Source organism: Mytilus californianus, unplaced genomic scaffold, assembly GCF_021869535.1.
Source record: "Mytilus californianus isolate M0D057914Y unplaced genomic scaffold, xbMytCali1.0.p SCAF_3, whole genome shotgun sequence".
Taxonomy (NCBI): domain Eukaryota; kingdom Metazoa; phylum Mollusca; class Bivalvia; order Mytilida; family Mytilidae; genus Mytilus; species Mytilus californianus.
The window spans coordinates 44009703-44022530 of NW_026262679.1; the positions used below are offsets into that span (position 1 = coordinate 44009703).

Below are 12828 nucleotides of genomic sequence, written 5' to 3' on the forward strand. Positions count from 1 at the left end.
TTTTACTTTCAAATGGACTTAGATCTTCTGCCAGGAAACAACATATTCACTCTGTGGTTAAAAGTTTTTAAAATTTTAATAACTTTCTTATACTATTTTGGATTTGTACCAAACTTGGACAGAAGCTTGTTTATGATCAAATGCTAGTATCTAGAAGGAAATTTGTTTTCTTCCAGTTAACATAACATTCAGTCTGCAGTTAAAGTTTTTAAACATTTATTAGATTCATAAACTATCCTGGGTTTTTACCAAACTTGGACAGAAGCTTCTTACAATCAAAAGATAGTATCAAGAGGAATATTTTTATTGATTAACTACCTCATTTTTGTTGAGCCTGCGATTAACAGAAAAGTAGGCGAGACACTGGGTTCCGCGGATTTTTCTTGTTAGTGTCGTTAGGAGAAATTTTTCTTGTTGGTGTCGTTAGGAGAATTTTTCTTGTTAGTGATTCAGGCTCATAGAAGCCTTTAATGTTAATATATATTGAAATTCAATACATTTACTATTCAATAATATTCAGAAAATTATGTTAATTTTTTCTCTCTTTTCCTCACAGTACAAGAGCCTAGACAATGAAGAGGACAAATAAACAAGAACTGTTAAAAGAAATTAGAAATGCCGACGGAAGACCTCAGGCAATGGGCACTGGTGACAATTTTTCTCAAGAAGACTTGAGAAATGCCATGGGAATGTCTCAAGCAGTTGGTGATAATTATAATCAAGACATTAGAAATGCTATGGGGAGGCAACAAGCAGCTGGTGATAATTATAATCAAGACATTAGAAATGCCATGGGAATGTCTCAAGCAGGTGGTGATAATTATAATCAAAACATTAGAAATGCCATGGGAATGTCTCAAGCAGGTGGTGATAATTATAATCAAGACATTAGAAATGCCATGGGAATGTCTCAAGCAAGTGGTGATAATTATAATCAAGACATTAGAAATGCCATGGGGAGGCGACAAGCAAGTGGTAATAATTATAATCAAGACATAAGAAATGCCATGGGGATGCAACAAGCAATTGGTGATAATTATGATAGAAAAAAACAAAAACCAACAAAAGCTAAGTCAGAACCTGCCAAAATGAAGTCGAAAAAAATTGCCAGTTTGCCACCTTACATGGCTTTAGATGTAATGAAACCAGAACAAGAAGAAGTGTATGACAGGTAAATGGTACCTTAAAGTCTACGGACCTTATTCATATTAAAATGATATTTTGTAACAGTACAATTAACTGAACTTATCAGATTGTTACAGCATTATCGATTGAGTAGGTGCGAATAATATGCTTATACAGAAATACTTATTTTTGTAATTTTAGCAAACATTTTGGTATATACTGCTAATTGTTTTTTTCATATTTAAAAGTCATGATCTTAAAAAATCTGCCATTTTCTCCCTACCCCAATTTACCTCTTCCTCTTATTATGCTTTTGATTGGTCATTGTTATTTTGAATCATACACAATTTGACTTTTTAAGTTGAAATTGCTTCAACCTTTAACCTATTTTATAGGGTGTTTTATGTTGGAACCTGAACAATAATTGGATAAAATGAAGGAATGGTAAATCTGAAATATGTGATATGAATACAAACTTTGTTCATTCTATATTCTATTTCAATTTTAGTGACAGTGAACATGACATGGATGACCTTGAAATGGAGAATATGAGTAAAATAGCAATAAAGTCAAAGAAGAAGATTGCACCACAAGTAAAGAAAGCTCCTCCTCCGCCACCGCCACCACCACCACCGCCTGAACCTCAGGTAGAAGCATTTGACATGCTCACTGAAAGTAATGACCGTTTTGATGAAGACATGATCAGTCTTGCATCAGAAGTAGAATTTGTTCAAAAAAGATCTAGTAGAATGAAAAAGCCGATGCCACAAAAAATGAAGGGAAAGAAAAGTAGAGAAGAACCAGCAAGAATCGGTAAGATTGTATTACTGACTTTACCCAAGTCAAAGTGGACAGCAGTTCTTTAGCAGTTTATTAGCATTCACAGTTCTTACTCGACAGCTGTTCTTTAGCAGTTCATTAGCATTCACAGTTGCCAAATTCAAGGCAATAGTTAATTTGCATATAGGCATTCCAATAACATTCCATAGCAGTTTCTTAGCAGTTTATTTAGCCTTCACAGTTATTTTTGACGAAAAATTTAAATGAGATACTCAAAAACTGCTATCTTCTCTGAATATTCATGAGAACTGCTATAATAACAGCTATCAATAATGAATATTCATAGAAACTGCTAAGTTGTACATCCTAATATGGCTTTCTTAACTGCTAATAACTGCCATGGAATGCTATCAGATCTGTAAAAAGTTGAAATACAAATTAGGTACACATGAATATACAGTGTACAAGATATGAATGCAAAAATAAATTCTAATATTTTACTGCAAGTCTTGTTGAAATTTCAAAAAGTTGCACCAACTTATATTTGTGATTTGAGCAGTAACTGCAATCAAATGACTCTATCTTAATCCAATAACAGACTTGTTAAGGGGTGTAAACATGCTTTGTGAGTACTGTACCTGGCCTTATACCCCTTATTAATTATGTCAGTGGCAGAATAATTGAAACAGTTGAGAATTATAATGCACTTTAAATATCAGTGCTTATAAAAAGCAACTTATTCAATAAGAGTGGTTACTTAAGAGACTATTTATTACCTTGACTAAGTGATTTTCAGATTAAAAGTTATTTTATTTTTATTATTATTTAATTACCAAATGTACTACTAATTTCTCTTCTACTATATATATTTTGTGTGGACCAAAAGAAAACAGTTATCTCCTCTTTCTCTTTTGGAGTTAAACAAAATAATTCTTAATACATGTAATATATTATGTTTCCACTTTCTGAAAAAAATTTAAGTAACATATATTAACATCATTAAATGGATTGTTTGGTCAATATTAAACAATCAGCTATATATGTGACCTAGGTTTCCTTAATATTCCCTCCCCCTTTTTCAACTCTTGAATATGATTTATTTTTGTATTTTTTATAAAAATTATATTAAAATATTCATATTTTTATTTTCAAATAACATCTTGCACTGTTAGTATATGCTAGTATTTTATTACAATCCTATCATCATCAAATTATCTATTTGAATAAACAACTATCCCCCTTTTTTGGGGCTTTCTGTATTATTTCTGTTTTTCCCTACAAAGTTATGTCAGAAAATACACATGCATTATCTGTAACTTCAACTTACTGTACTGCAGAGAAATTATTCCATTTAGCCCAAATTAAACTTCATAATTGACAAAAATACAGTTTTTCACTAGCAAGTATTTACACACAGCTTGGAGCCAAAATGCACATTTGAAAATGATCAAATAACCTTCAAATAAAGGTTTACTAACAAGCTGAAAACACAGCCAGATCCAAGCATTTTTATAACAAAGATTAAAACCAAAACTGCTATCAAACTGCTATTGAACTGCTGTCATAACTGTTGTCCAATTGACAAATTGACAACAGTTCAGAAGGAAGATCCAGACTGCTAAGATGAATGCTAAGAGGAATGCTAAGAAATGGTGAAATAAGGCAGTTTCTCAAACTGCTATTAGATGGAATGCTATGAACAGCTGAAAGACTGCTAAAAATATGAAGAACTGGTAAATAACAGCTAATAAACTGCTAATGATAGCAGTTCAGTTTGACTTGGGTATTTACCTAAAGTCATTTTATGAATTATATTGAGTATCATTATTCCTTAGATTTTCCTATCAATATTTCATTAAATCAAGGTCATTTAACTTTAATAAAAGGTTATCAAGGAAGTGAACTTCATAATGTCCTACTATGACAGTTGTTTTCCATTCCTTTGATGTGTTTGAGCTTTTGACATTTGATAAGGGACTTTCCGTTTTGAATTTTCATTGGAATTTCGGTATTTTTGTTACGTTTACATTATCAAAACTAAGTTATTTTCCTTACTTCATTGTGAGATTTTTGTCTCTCCTTGACGGAGAGAGACTAAGGTATGTTTTTTTTCCAGCAGTGGCATCAGCGGCAGCCTCAACAATTTGTTAAAGTTTGTGATAAGGTCAGTTAAAGATAAACAACTAATCACTGCTAATGGTATTTCAAAGATATTTGGTATGCAGTTGTAAGCAGCAGTGGAACATCTCATTTCCTTAAACATTATTGCCCTGCCCCCTCAGTCATGGTCTATTGACTTTGAAAGTTTTGCATAGTTTACATGTTAAAGTTTGTGATTTGGTTAGTTTAAGTTGAATCACTTATGATCAGTCAATGATATTTGATATGTAGTTGTATAAGCATTGGCACATCCCATTTCCTTAGAGATTATTTGGCCCTGCCACCGGGGTCATAGTCTATTGACTATGAAACTTTTACATAGTTTACAATGTTCAAGTTTGTGATTAGGTCAGTTTAAGAGGAACCCCTTATGATCATTCAATGATATTTGATATGTAGTTGTATAAGCATTGGCACATCCCATTTCCTTAGAGATTATTTGTCTCTGCCACCAGGGTCAATATAGTCTATTGACTTTGAAACTTTTACATAGTTTACAATGTTCAAGTTTGTGATTAGGTCAGTTTAAGAGGAACCCCTTATGATCAGTCAATGATATTTGATATGTAGTTGTATAAGCATTGGCACATCCCATTTCCTTAGGGATTATTTGGCCCTTCCCCCTCAGTCATGATCTATTGACTTTAAAACAATTTCATAGTTCAAATGCTAAAGTTTGTGATTAGGTCTGTTTAAGACATATAAGTATTGGCACATCTCATTTCCAAGGCAATTATTTGGCCCTGTTCCAATCTAATGGTTTATTGATTTTGAAATCTTTGCATAGTTTACATGTTTTTAAGGGGAACCACTTATGATAATGATATTAAGTATGCATTTGTATTAGTATTGGCATGTCTTATTTACACTGATATATGGCCCTGTGCCTTTCCTCATTGTTGGATTTTAAATATTTTTCATAATTTACTTGTTATTAAAAGTTTTATTGTTTTGATTTCAACATTTCCATTTTAATGTCAAAATTACATTAAGATGAGACACATCTCTGTGGGAACAGTTAATAAATGAATTTTTTTTAAACCTTTACATTTTAAGCATGAATGGCTTTAGTTAAGTAATGCATTAAGCGCCAGTGTAAAGCAACTACAAATCGTACAGGTCTAATCTGTTTCTGTGATATCAAAAGTGAAACAATGGATTTTTTCTTCTTCAGTACCTCCCAAAATAACAGTGGACATGCTTTCAAAGGTGAAATTAAAAGCACCACCAGGGGAAAAGATTGATAAAGATACCTTAGGTATGGTTAATAAATAGATAAATTCCATAATATATAGTATCCTACACTACAGTGCAGTTAATAATTTTTAAACAAAGTTTAGACATCTAAACCAATCGAAAGTTAATCAAGTTATCCTTTGATAAGCTTTATCATCAAAATACATAGATAGAAAATTGGAACAATGCAGTATAATGTCGTTTTTGTCAACAAAAACGGAGGGACAGACAATAACAGCCCAATGTAGGCTTAACAGACTAAATTACAGAGAATTAAAAAAAAAGATATGGTAAAATACAGCCAGTGAAAAGTTTCTGACTTGTTACAAGCATATTAAACTGTGATATGGTTCCTGATGAAGGTAAATCCAGATCGCTTCAGACGCATGAAATTTATAGTGTGTTGTTTTCATTTTTTTCAACACTAGGTCGATACCTCTGCTGGTGGACTATCAGTCCCCGAGGGTATCATCAGCTCAGTAGTCAGTACTTTGGTACTGACATGATTTATAACAAACCTTTGTAAAATTGTCCATTAATAAATTTTGAAATTATGAGAAACTAAAGTTTCAATTTCCTCAGGCAAAGTTGACCTTAGATGCATTTGGCTATTTTTTAGGTACTTTATGGTTATATAGCTCCTCAACTGTTTACGTTATTATACATTCTTGGCTTTCAAATATTCTGCTTTGAACGTTCCTGATGAAGGTAAATCCAGAAAAGCGCTTTGGATGCATAAAATTTATAACCTGTTGTTTTCATTCTATAAACTACCAGTAGTATTTTTATATCTCAACCAAATTGATCTGTATTGCTTCTATGTAGCTTTATTTAATCCAAAATTTAAAAAATGCATCTCCCAAAGTAATTGCAGTATTAAATTGTTCTCAAATACTTATAATGAAAAAATGTTCCCACAACAAAATTTTGCATTGTGGATTACAGTTTTGCAATCAGTCAACATGAAATGGTTAATGAAGGAATAAAAACAAGATTGTAATTCAATAAACAACAAAAGACACAGGACTATACTCTATAACAAAAGAAACGCACTATCTCCATTATTTCTTTGGATTAAAAATTTCTATCCCATGTGACTTTTTGAAAAGTGATTGAAATGAGTAAGATTTTTTATCCTTTTGTCATGTTTATGTTGCATATGAAATTTACGCTTTATAAAAGAAAGGCGAAAGATACCAGATGGACATTCAAACTCATAAGTCGAAAATAAACTGACAATGCCATGGCTAAAAAAGATAAAAAGACCAACAGACAAACAATAGTGCACAAAACACAACATAGAAAACTAAAGACTGAGCAACAGGATCCCCACCAAGAACTGGGGGTGATATCAGGTGCTCCGGAAGGGAAAGCAGATCCTGCTCCACATGTGGCACCCATCGTGTTGCTCATGTTAGTACAAACCCGGTAATAAGTCTAATTTGCAGGTCACATTCCGGAAAAGGGGACGGGATTGTAGCTACAACATTAGGAACATATACGCTATCATCTGTGAAACGGATATTCCATAATGGTCAACCAACTCGTGATGGCATCCTTAAAACTTATAAATTGTGTGCGTCTGAAGAGACTCAATGGATCAACCTTGATCAGGAACGCTCCATAGAATGTTTGTTGTGCCTTTGCTTTACTGAAGTGACTTATGTTTAAGTCCACTGAAACAGTTTCCACTTTGTTTCTATATTATTTTCATACAGTTTAAAATTTATTTCTTCCCACATATTTCATATAAAAAATCTAGAGTTTGTTCTTAAAACCGAGCACACAGACATATATTTATTTGTTACTAATGTGGTGTATCATATACTGTGGATTCATTTATTTTTCGTGGATTGAGGAAACTTTGTATTATTATTTGATTTCATGGTTTTGCTTTAAGTCTGCATACAATTATATAGAAAATTTGTGCTTCTTGAACATTTACGGGAAATTAGTGGTTTACCTTTACATGCTATACCCACAAAAACCACAAAAACTGATGTCCCACAATAAGGGCTGTTGCCAGGGAAGGCACTTTAAAAATGGGGTAACAGTCCATAGAGGCAAAACAAAATTTCTTATTATGAATTATGAATCCACAGTACTCTTTTTTTAGGGCTTCATTTATGAATATGTTTTTATCTTCAAATTTCAACCATGTCAACATGTGAATTCTTATAAGAAGAATTTTCAAAGTTCTTCACTTTCTATTCTGCAGATACTTTTATACTTTTATATTTTTTAGTTAAAATTAGTTCAACAGAGGTGCTAACTTTGTTTGATAAGAGAGATTATTTCCCATTGTCTTCATTTATTGTAAGTATAATTTTCTTTGTAATAGAATAAATTCAAAACTTAGGGGTTCAAATTAGTGTGGGTCCAAGGTCCTAAACCTGTCTTTTTTTGGGAGGGAGCTTTTCATTTTTGAATTAGAAAAGTCCAGGACCTCCCATTTTTTATGATCATGCGTTATACAGAACTTTTGATTTAAAAGGTGAACCTTTTTATTAAAAAAATCAATTAGCCCTGGACCTTTCAATAGTTTGCCATAACTTTTTACATAGAACTTGTAGGGTAATGGCTAGCCGTAACTTTTAACATAGAATTTGTAAGGTAATGGCTAGCCATAACTTTTTACATAGAATTTGTATGGTAATGGCTAGCCATAACTTTTAACATAGAATTTGTAGGGTAATGGCTAGCCATAACTTTTTACATAGAATTTGTAGGGTGATGGCTAGCCATAACTTTTTACATAGAATTTGTATGGTAAGCGCCAGCCATAACTTTTAACATAGAATTTGTAGGGTAATGGCTAGCCATAACTTTTTACATAGAATTTGTAGGGTGATGGCTAGCCATAACTTTTAACATAGAATTTGTAGGGTGATGGCTAGCCATAACTTTTAACATAGAATTTGTAGGGTGATGGCTAGCCGTAACTTTTAACATAGAATTTGTAGGGTGATGGCTAGCCGTAACTTTTAACATAGAATTTGTAGGGTAATGGCTAGCCGTAACTTTTAACATAGAACTTGTAGGGTGATGGCTAGCCATAACTTTTAACATAGAATTTGTTGGGTGATGGCTAGCCATAACTTTTAACATAGAATTTGTAGGGTGATGGCTAGCCATAACTTTTAACATAGAATTTGTAGGGTGATGGCTAGCCATAACTTTTAACATAGAATTTGTAGGGTGCTGGCTAGCCATAACTTTTTACATAGGATTTGTAGGGTAATGGCTAGCCATAACTTTTTACATAGAATTTGTAGGGTGATGGCTAGCCATAACTTTTTACATAGAATTTGTAGGGTGATGGCTAGCCATAACTTTTTACATAGAATTTGTAGGGTGATGGCTAGCAATAACTTTTTACATAGAATTTGTATGGCGATGGCTAGCCATAATTTTTTTATCAATTAAAGCAAATTTTAGCCCCTGAAACTAGATTTTGGTTTTCAACCCAGATCCTTGGAACTTCACAAAAAGTTTGCACATCTATTGTCATTGCATGAGCACCTATTAGTTCCCATTTCTACATTTTATATTTCCATGTATTTAAATGATTCATGTAAACCAATTTTTTATGTTGAAAATACATTCTGGGTAACCATGCCAAATGAGTCTGTTTCATAGAAGCTCATTATGAGCCATGACCGCTTCTCTGAAACAAGTGGACCAATTTTAATAAATGTCTTTTTTTCTGTCATTCAATCAACTCAACCAACATAGTAGAAAAAAAGAACATAAGGGTAAAATGCAAGTTATTTTCTAATATCTTGAGGACAATAGTAGAAAGAGAAAATCTGCCACGGTCAAGAAATGATCAGATTGTCAAAATTAAGATAATTTTCTATTCCACCTGAATTGTCGGTAATTGTAACAGATTATCCAACACTAACATTTACACATAGCCTGGAGTTATGTTTTTTTTAAAAGCATTACTAGCTTTCATTACTTTGTTAAACCTTCATGGAATGTTTTGAAACTTGGAAATAAGCTTCTTCAAGATTAAGAAATCTGTATTTTTCCAATAAATCAGGTCTTAGTTTTTGGCAATAAACATAATACTTTTACACTGACAGCAGCAATAGCAGGATATAGACACAGGGTTCCATGGAACCATTTAAAAAATTTGTATGTTTTCTTAAAAACTAATATAATAGATAGAGAAAAAAACAGCAAAAATAATCATCTAGACATATAAGGCTTATAAGCTAAGAAAAAGGACTGCAGTTCAATGATAATTTAATATAAGAATGGCATATTTTTGCAATGTGAGTGATTAAGACCCCTTAAGGAATGATATGTGGACTTTTTAAAGAATTAGTTGTCGTGTATCACTTACAATTTATAAGAGCGGCAACTGTTAATAAATTGGTCAGTTTACGGCAGATTTGCTATTTGATCATTAAACTTAGAAAAAAAATGTGAAAGTGTATGATAGAAAAGAGAATGGAAACAAGGAAAGAAACAACAACTGTACCAAAGAGCAGAAAACACCCCAAGGCCACCAATTGGTCTTCGATACAGCGAGAAAATCCCACACTCATTGACGGGATTCAGCTGGCCCCTAAACAATGATGTATACTAGTTCAGCCAAATGAAGGCCACACTAATATTCGAAACATACAAATGAACCAAAATTAGAAAAACACACAAAGACTAACAATGGCTGGAGGTTCAAATTTTGGGATAGGTGCAAAAATGTGGCAGGGTTCAAATAAGTTTTGTCAGATCTCAACAACCCCTTATACCTCTAGCCTATGTGGAATAAACAAACACACAAAAATACGCACAGAAAAACTCAGCTTAAAAGAAGTCTGAGTCCGATGTTAGAATAGGTAACAGAAGAAATTGAGCAAAATGACAATGATCAACATAAATTAACAAAGGGCTTCTAGCAGTTTAATTCTGACATGCCAGCTCCTGACCTCAATTAAACTGATAAAAAAATAATGTCTTCATCATATGATGCATTTCACCGTTCCTTTATAAATACATTAATTATCAAGTTGAAGTGACAATGTAACAATCATTTAGGGCAGTCAGAATTAAATCAGTAAATTAGTAATTAGGAAATTACTATAGTTGATTGAAGGTATACCAATTAATGTGTTTTCAATCACTTGCAATTATTTTTTAACACATAAGAATTTTACTCACACTTCATTCTTTGGTTTGTAAACTTATAAAACCATAATCTGTCATATGAAATTAGAAAAACAAAGGATATGGGGTATCCATCCATGGCACAAAATTAGTACATGCACAGCAAAAAACACATTGCAAGCAAAAGAACAGCACTTTTATTGCTGTTCTTCATCTCAAAGTCACAGTGAGGCCTTCAACACAGAGCAAAAAAAAACTCTCACTTCACTGCAAGTTTAAGATGTCATCTAACACAGGTTTTGAGCAGAATTCTTGCATTTTTGTGCTTTGTTTATTTTATAGCTTTTTCATCTTTTTTTTAATCTAGGAAACAATAAATCAAAACACATTGTTTGGAGACTGTCAAAATATTGTTAATCTGAGTCTGACAGGAATAGAACAAGTTACAGATTTGTTGTTCTATCAAATGATGTTATATACGGAGTTACCTAACCTGGCTTTGCTGAATGTGTCAGGTGAGTATACTGGTACCAGTTACATAAAGATGAAACAAGTAATAGGTCCGGGAACATAGTTATCGTCCCTTGATTTTCGACAAATATAGTCCCTATTGTGGACAGTGTGTTACTTGGCATTTTTTATTATACCCTTTCCAAATTTAATCTTCACGTTTTATGCCTCAAATAGTAAGATGAAATTACACTGTAAAAAAATTTGCATCATGAATTTTAAAGTAAAGTAGTGATTTGATCCAGCTAAAAAAGGTTAAAAATTAGTATTTTGGAAGCTGTCAAAAGAATTCAAGACCCCCTTAACATAAAATTGTCCATATTTTTAGGTCGAGCTTATTAAGTTTTCTATAATTTTGATATAATTTGTCCCAAAAGTAGTACAGCACACTGTATAAATATTATTGAGAAAGCGCAGGTGAGATTTTTTTAATTTTCAGTTATTGTCTAAAAGAAATGCACTACGAAATAACTGTGTTTTCAGGCCTAAGTCTCTAATTTTTAGTTCACATATTTTGACACGGCTTAATGTAATACGTGCCAAGAAGAATTCACTGTCTAAAAAGTGTATGAATAGAGTGTCATACAATCATCACATTTGATAACAAATTCCAGGTCAAGATGTAAAAATTATAAAAGTTCTCTCAAAGATATATACACCAATCTCAAGCAAGTTTAATTTATGGATGAATTACACAGATTGATGTTATTGAACAATTGTTTCTCACTGTGATGTAAATACATAATCATTGTGCCATAGGAAATATAGGGGGAAGTATACGAATTCGAAAGTTGTCTATAGTGATAGAATATTTTTGTTCCTGTATTTATATATACGTCTTCACAATACTGTAAATAAATGCACCTTACAAATAAGAATTTATCATGGAGGAATCTCTTTTATTTCCAAATAAAAATATGTAGACATTCTGTTGCATACAGAATCTGCTTAGATTTTCAAATTGACATTACCATACTTTGATAAAATTAACAGGACCAATTTTTCTACACCAGATGCCCATTTTAACAATAAATGCCTCGAGCTCTTCAGTGATACTCAAGGCCAAAATATTTGAAAATCCAAAACTTATTTAAAATGAAGAGCTAATAAACCTAAAAATTTGTATGGGTTCCGCGGAACCCAGTGTCTCGCCTACTTTTGCTGTTAGTCGCAGGCTCAACAAAAATGGGGAAAAAATTATTAAAAATTTTCCTCTAGAATTACTATCTTTTGATTGTAAGAAGTTCTGTTCAAGTTTGGTAAAAATCCAAAAAGGTTTATGAATCTAATAAATGTTTTAAAAACTTTAACTGCAGACTGTACGTAATGTTAACTGGAATAAAACTAAGTCCATTTATAAGTAATACGAAAAAACAGGAAATAAATTTTTACAAAATTTCCTTCTAGATACTAGCTTTTGATCATAAACAAGCTTCTGTCCAAGTGTGGTACAAATCCAGGATAGTTTAAGAAAGTTATTAAAATTTGAAAAACTTTAACCACAGAGTGAATGTTATGTTAACTGGCAGAAAAACTAAGTCCATATATGAGTAAAATACGCATAAACAGGATTTTTTTTTTTACAAAATTTTCTTCTGGATACTATCTTATGATTATAAACAAGCTTCTGTCCAAGTTTGGTACAAATCTAGGATAGTTTAAGAAAGTTATTAAAATTTCAAAAACTTTAACCACAGAGTGAATATTTGTGGATGACGACGACTCCGACGGAATGTAGGATTGCTATGTCTCGCTTTTGCGACAAAAGTCACAGGCTCGACAAAAAGGACAAAATATGTTTATTTTTTTAACATTTTTATTGTTTCAGGGTGTCCCCATATAACTGATTCTGGAATGAAATGGTGTGTACAACAGTATCCATATCTCAGTGAGGTGAGTTTT

General features: G+C 32.3%; 1 protein-coding gene across 4 annotated transcripts in view; it reads left to right on the top strand.

Moving 5' to 3' along the window:
* Positions 1 to 12828, top strand: part of LOC127734644 (uncharacterized) — an 80183-nt gene that overhangs the window by 5506 nt on the left and 61849 nt on the right. For 3 of the 4 annotated variants that reach the window (XM_052244631.1, XM_052244633.1, XM_052244632.1), the window contains exons 2-7: positions 557 to 1171; positions 1634 to 1938; positions 5240 to 5323; positions 7547 to 7617; positions 10784 to 10931; positions 12755 to 12819. In XM_052244631.1, the coding sequence (XP_052100591.1) occupies positions 573 to 1171; positions 1634 to 1938; positions 5240 to 5323; positions 7547 to 7617; positions 10784 to 10931; positions 12755 to 12819 (1272 nt within the window). In that variant the 5' untranslated portion in view covers positions 557 to 572. The remainder of the gene's footprint in view (positions 1 to 556; positions 1172 to 1633; positions 1939 to 5239; positions 5324 to 7546; positions 7618 to 10783; positions 10932 to 12754; positions 12820 to 12828) is intronic. The other variant, XM_052244634.1, reaches the window with a different exon arrangement.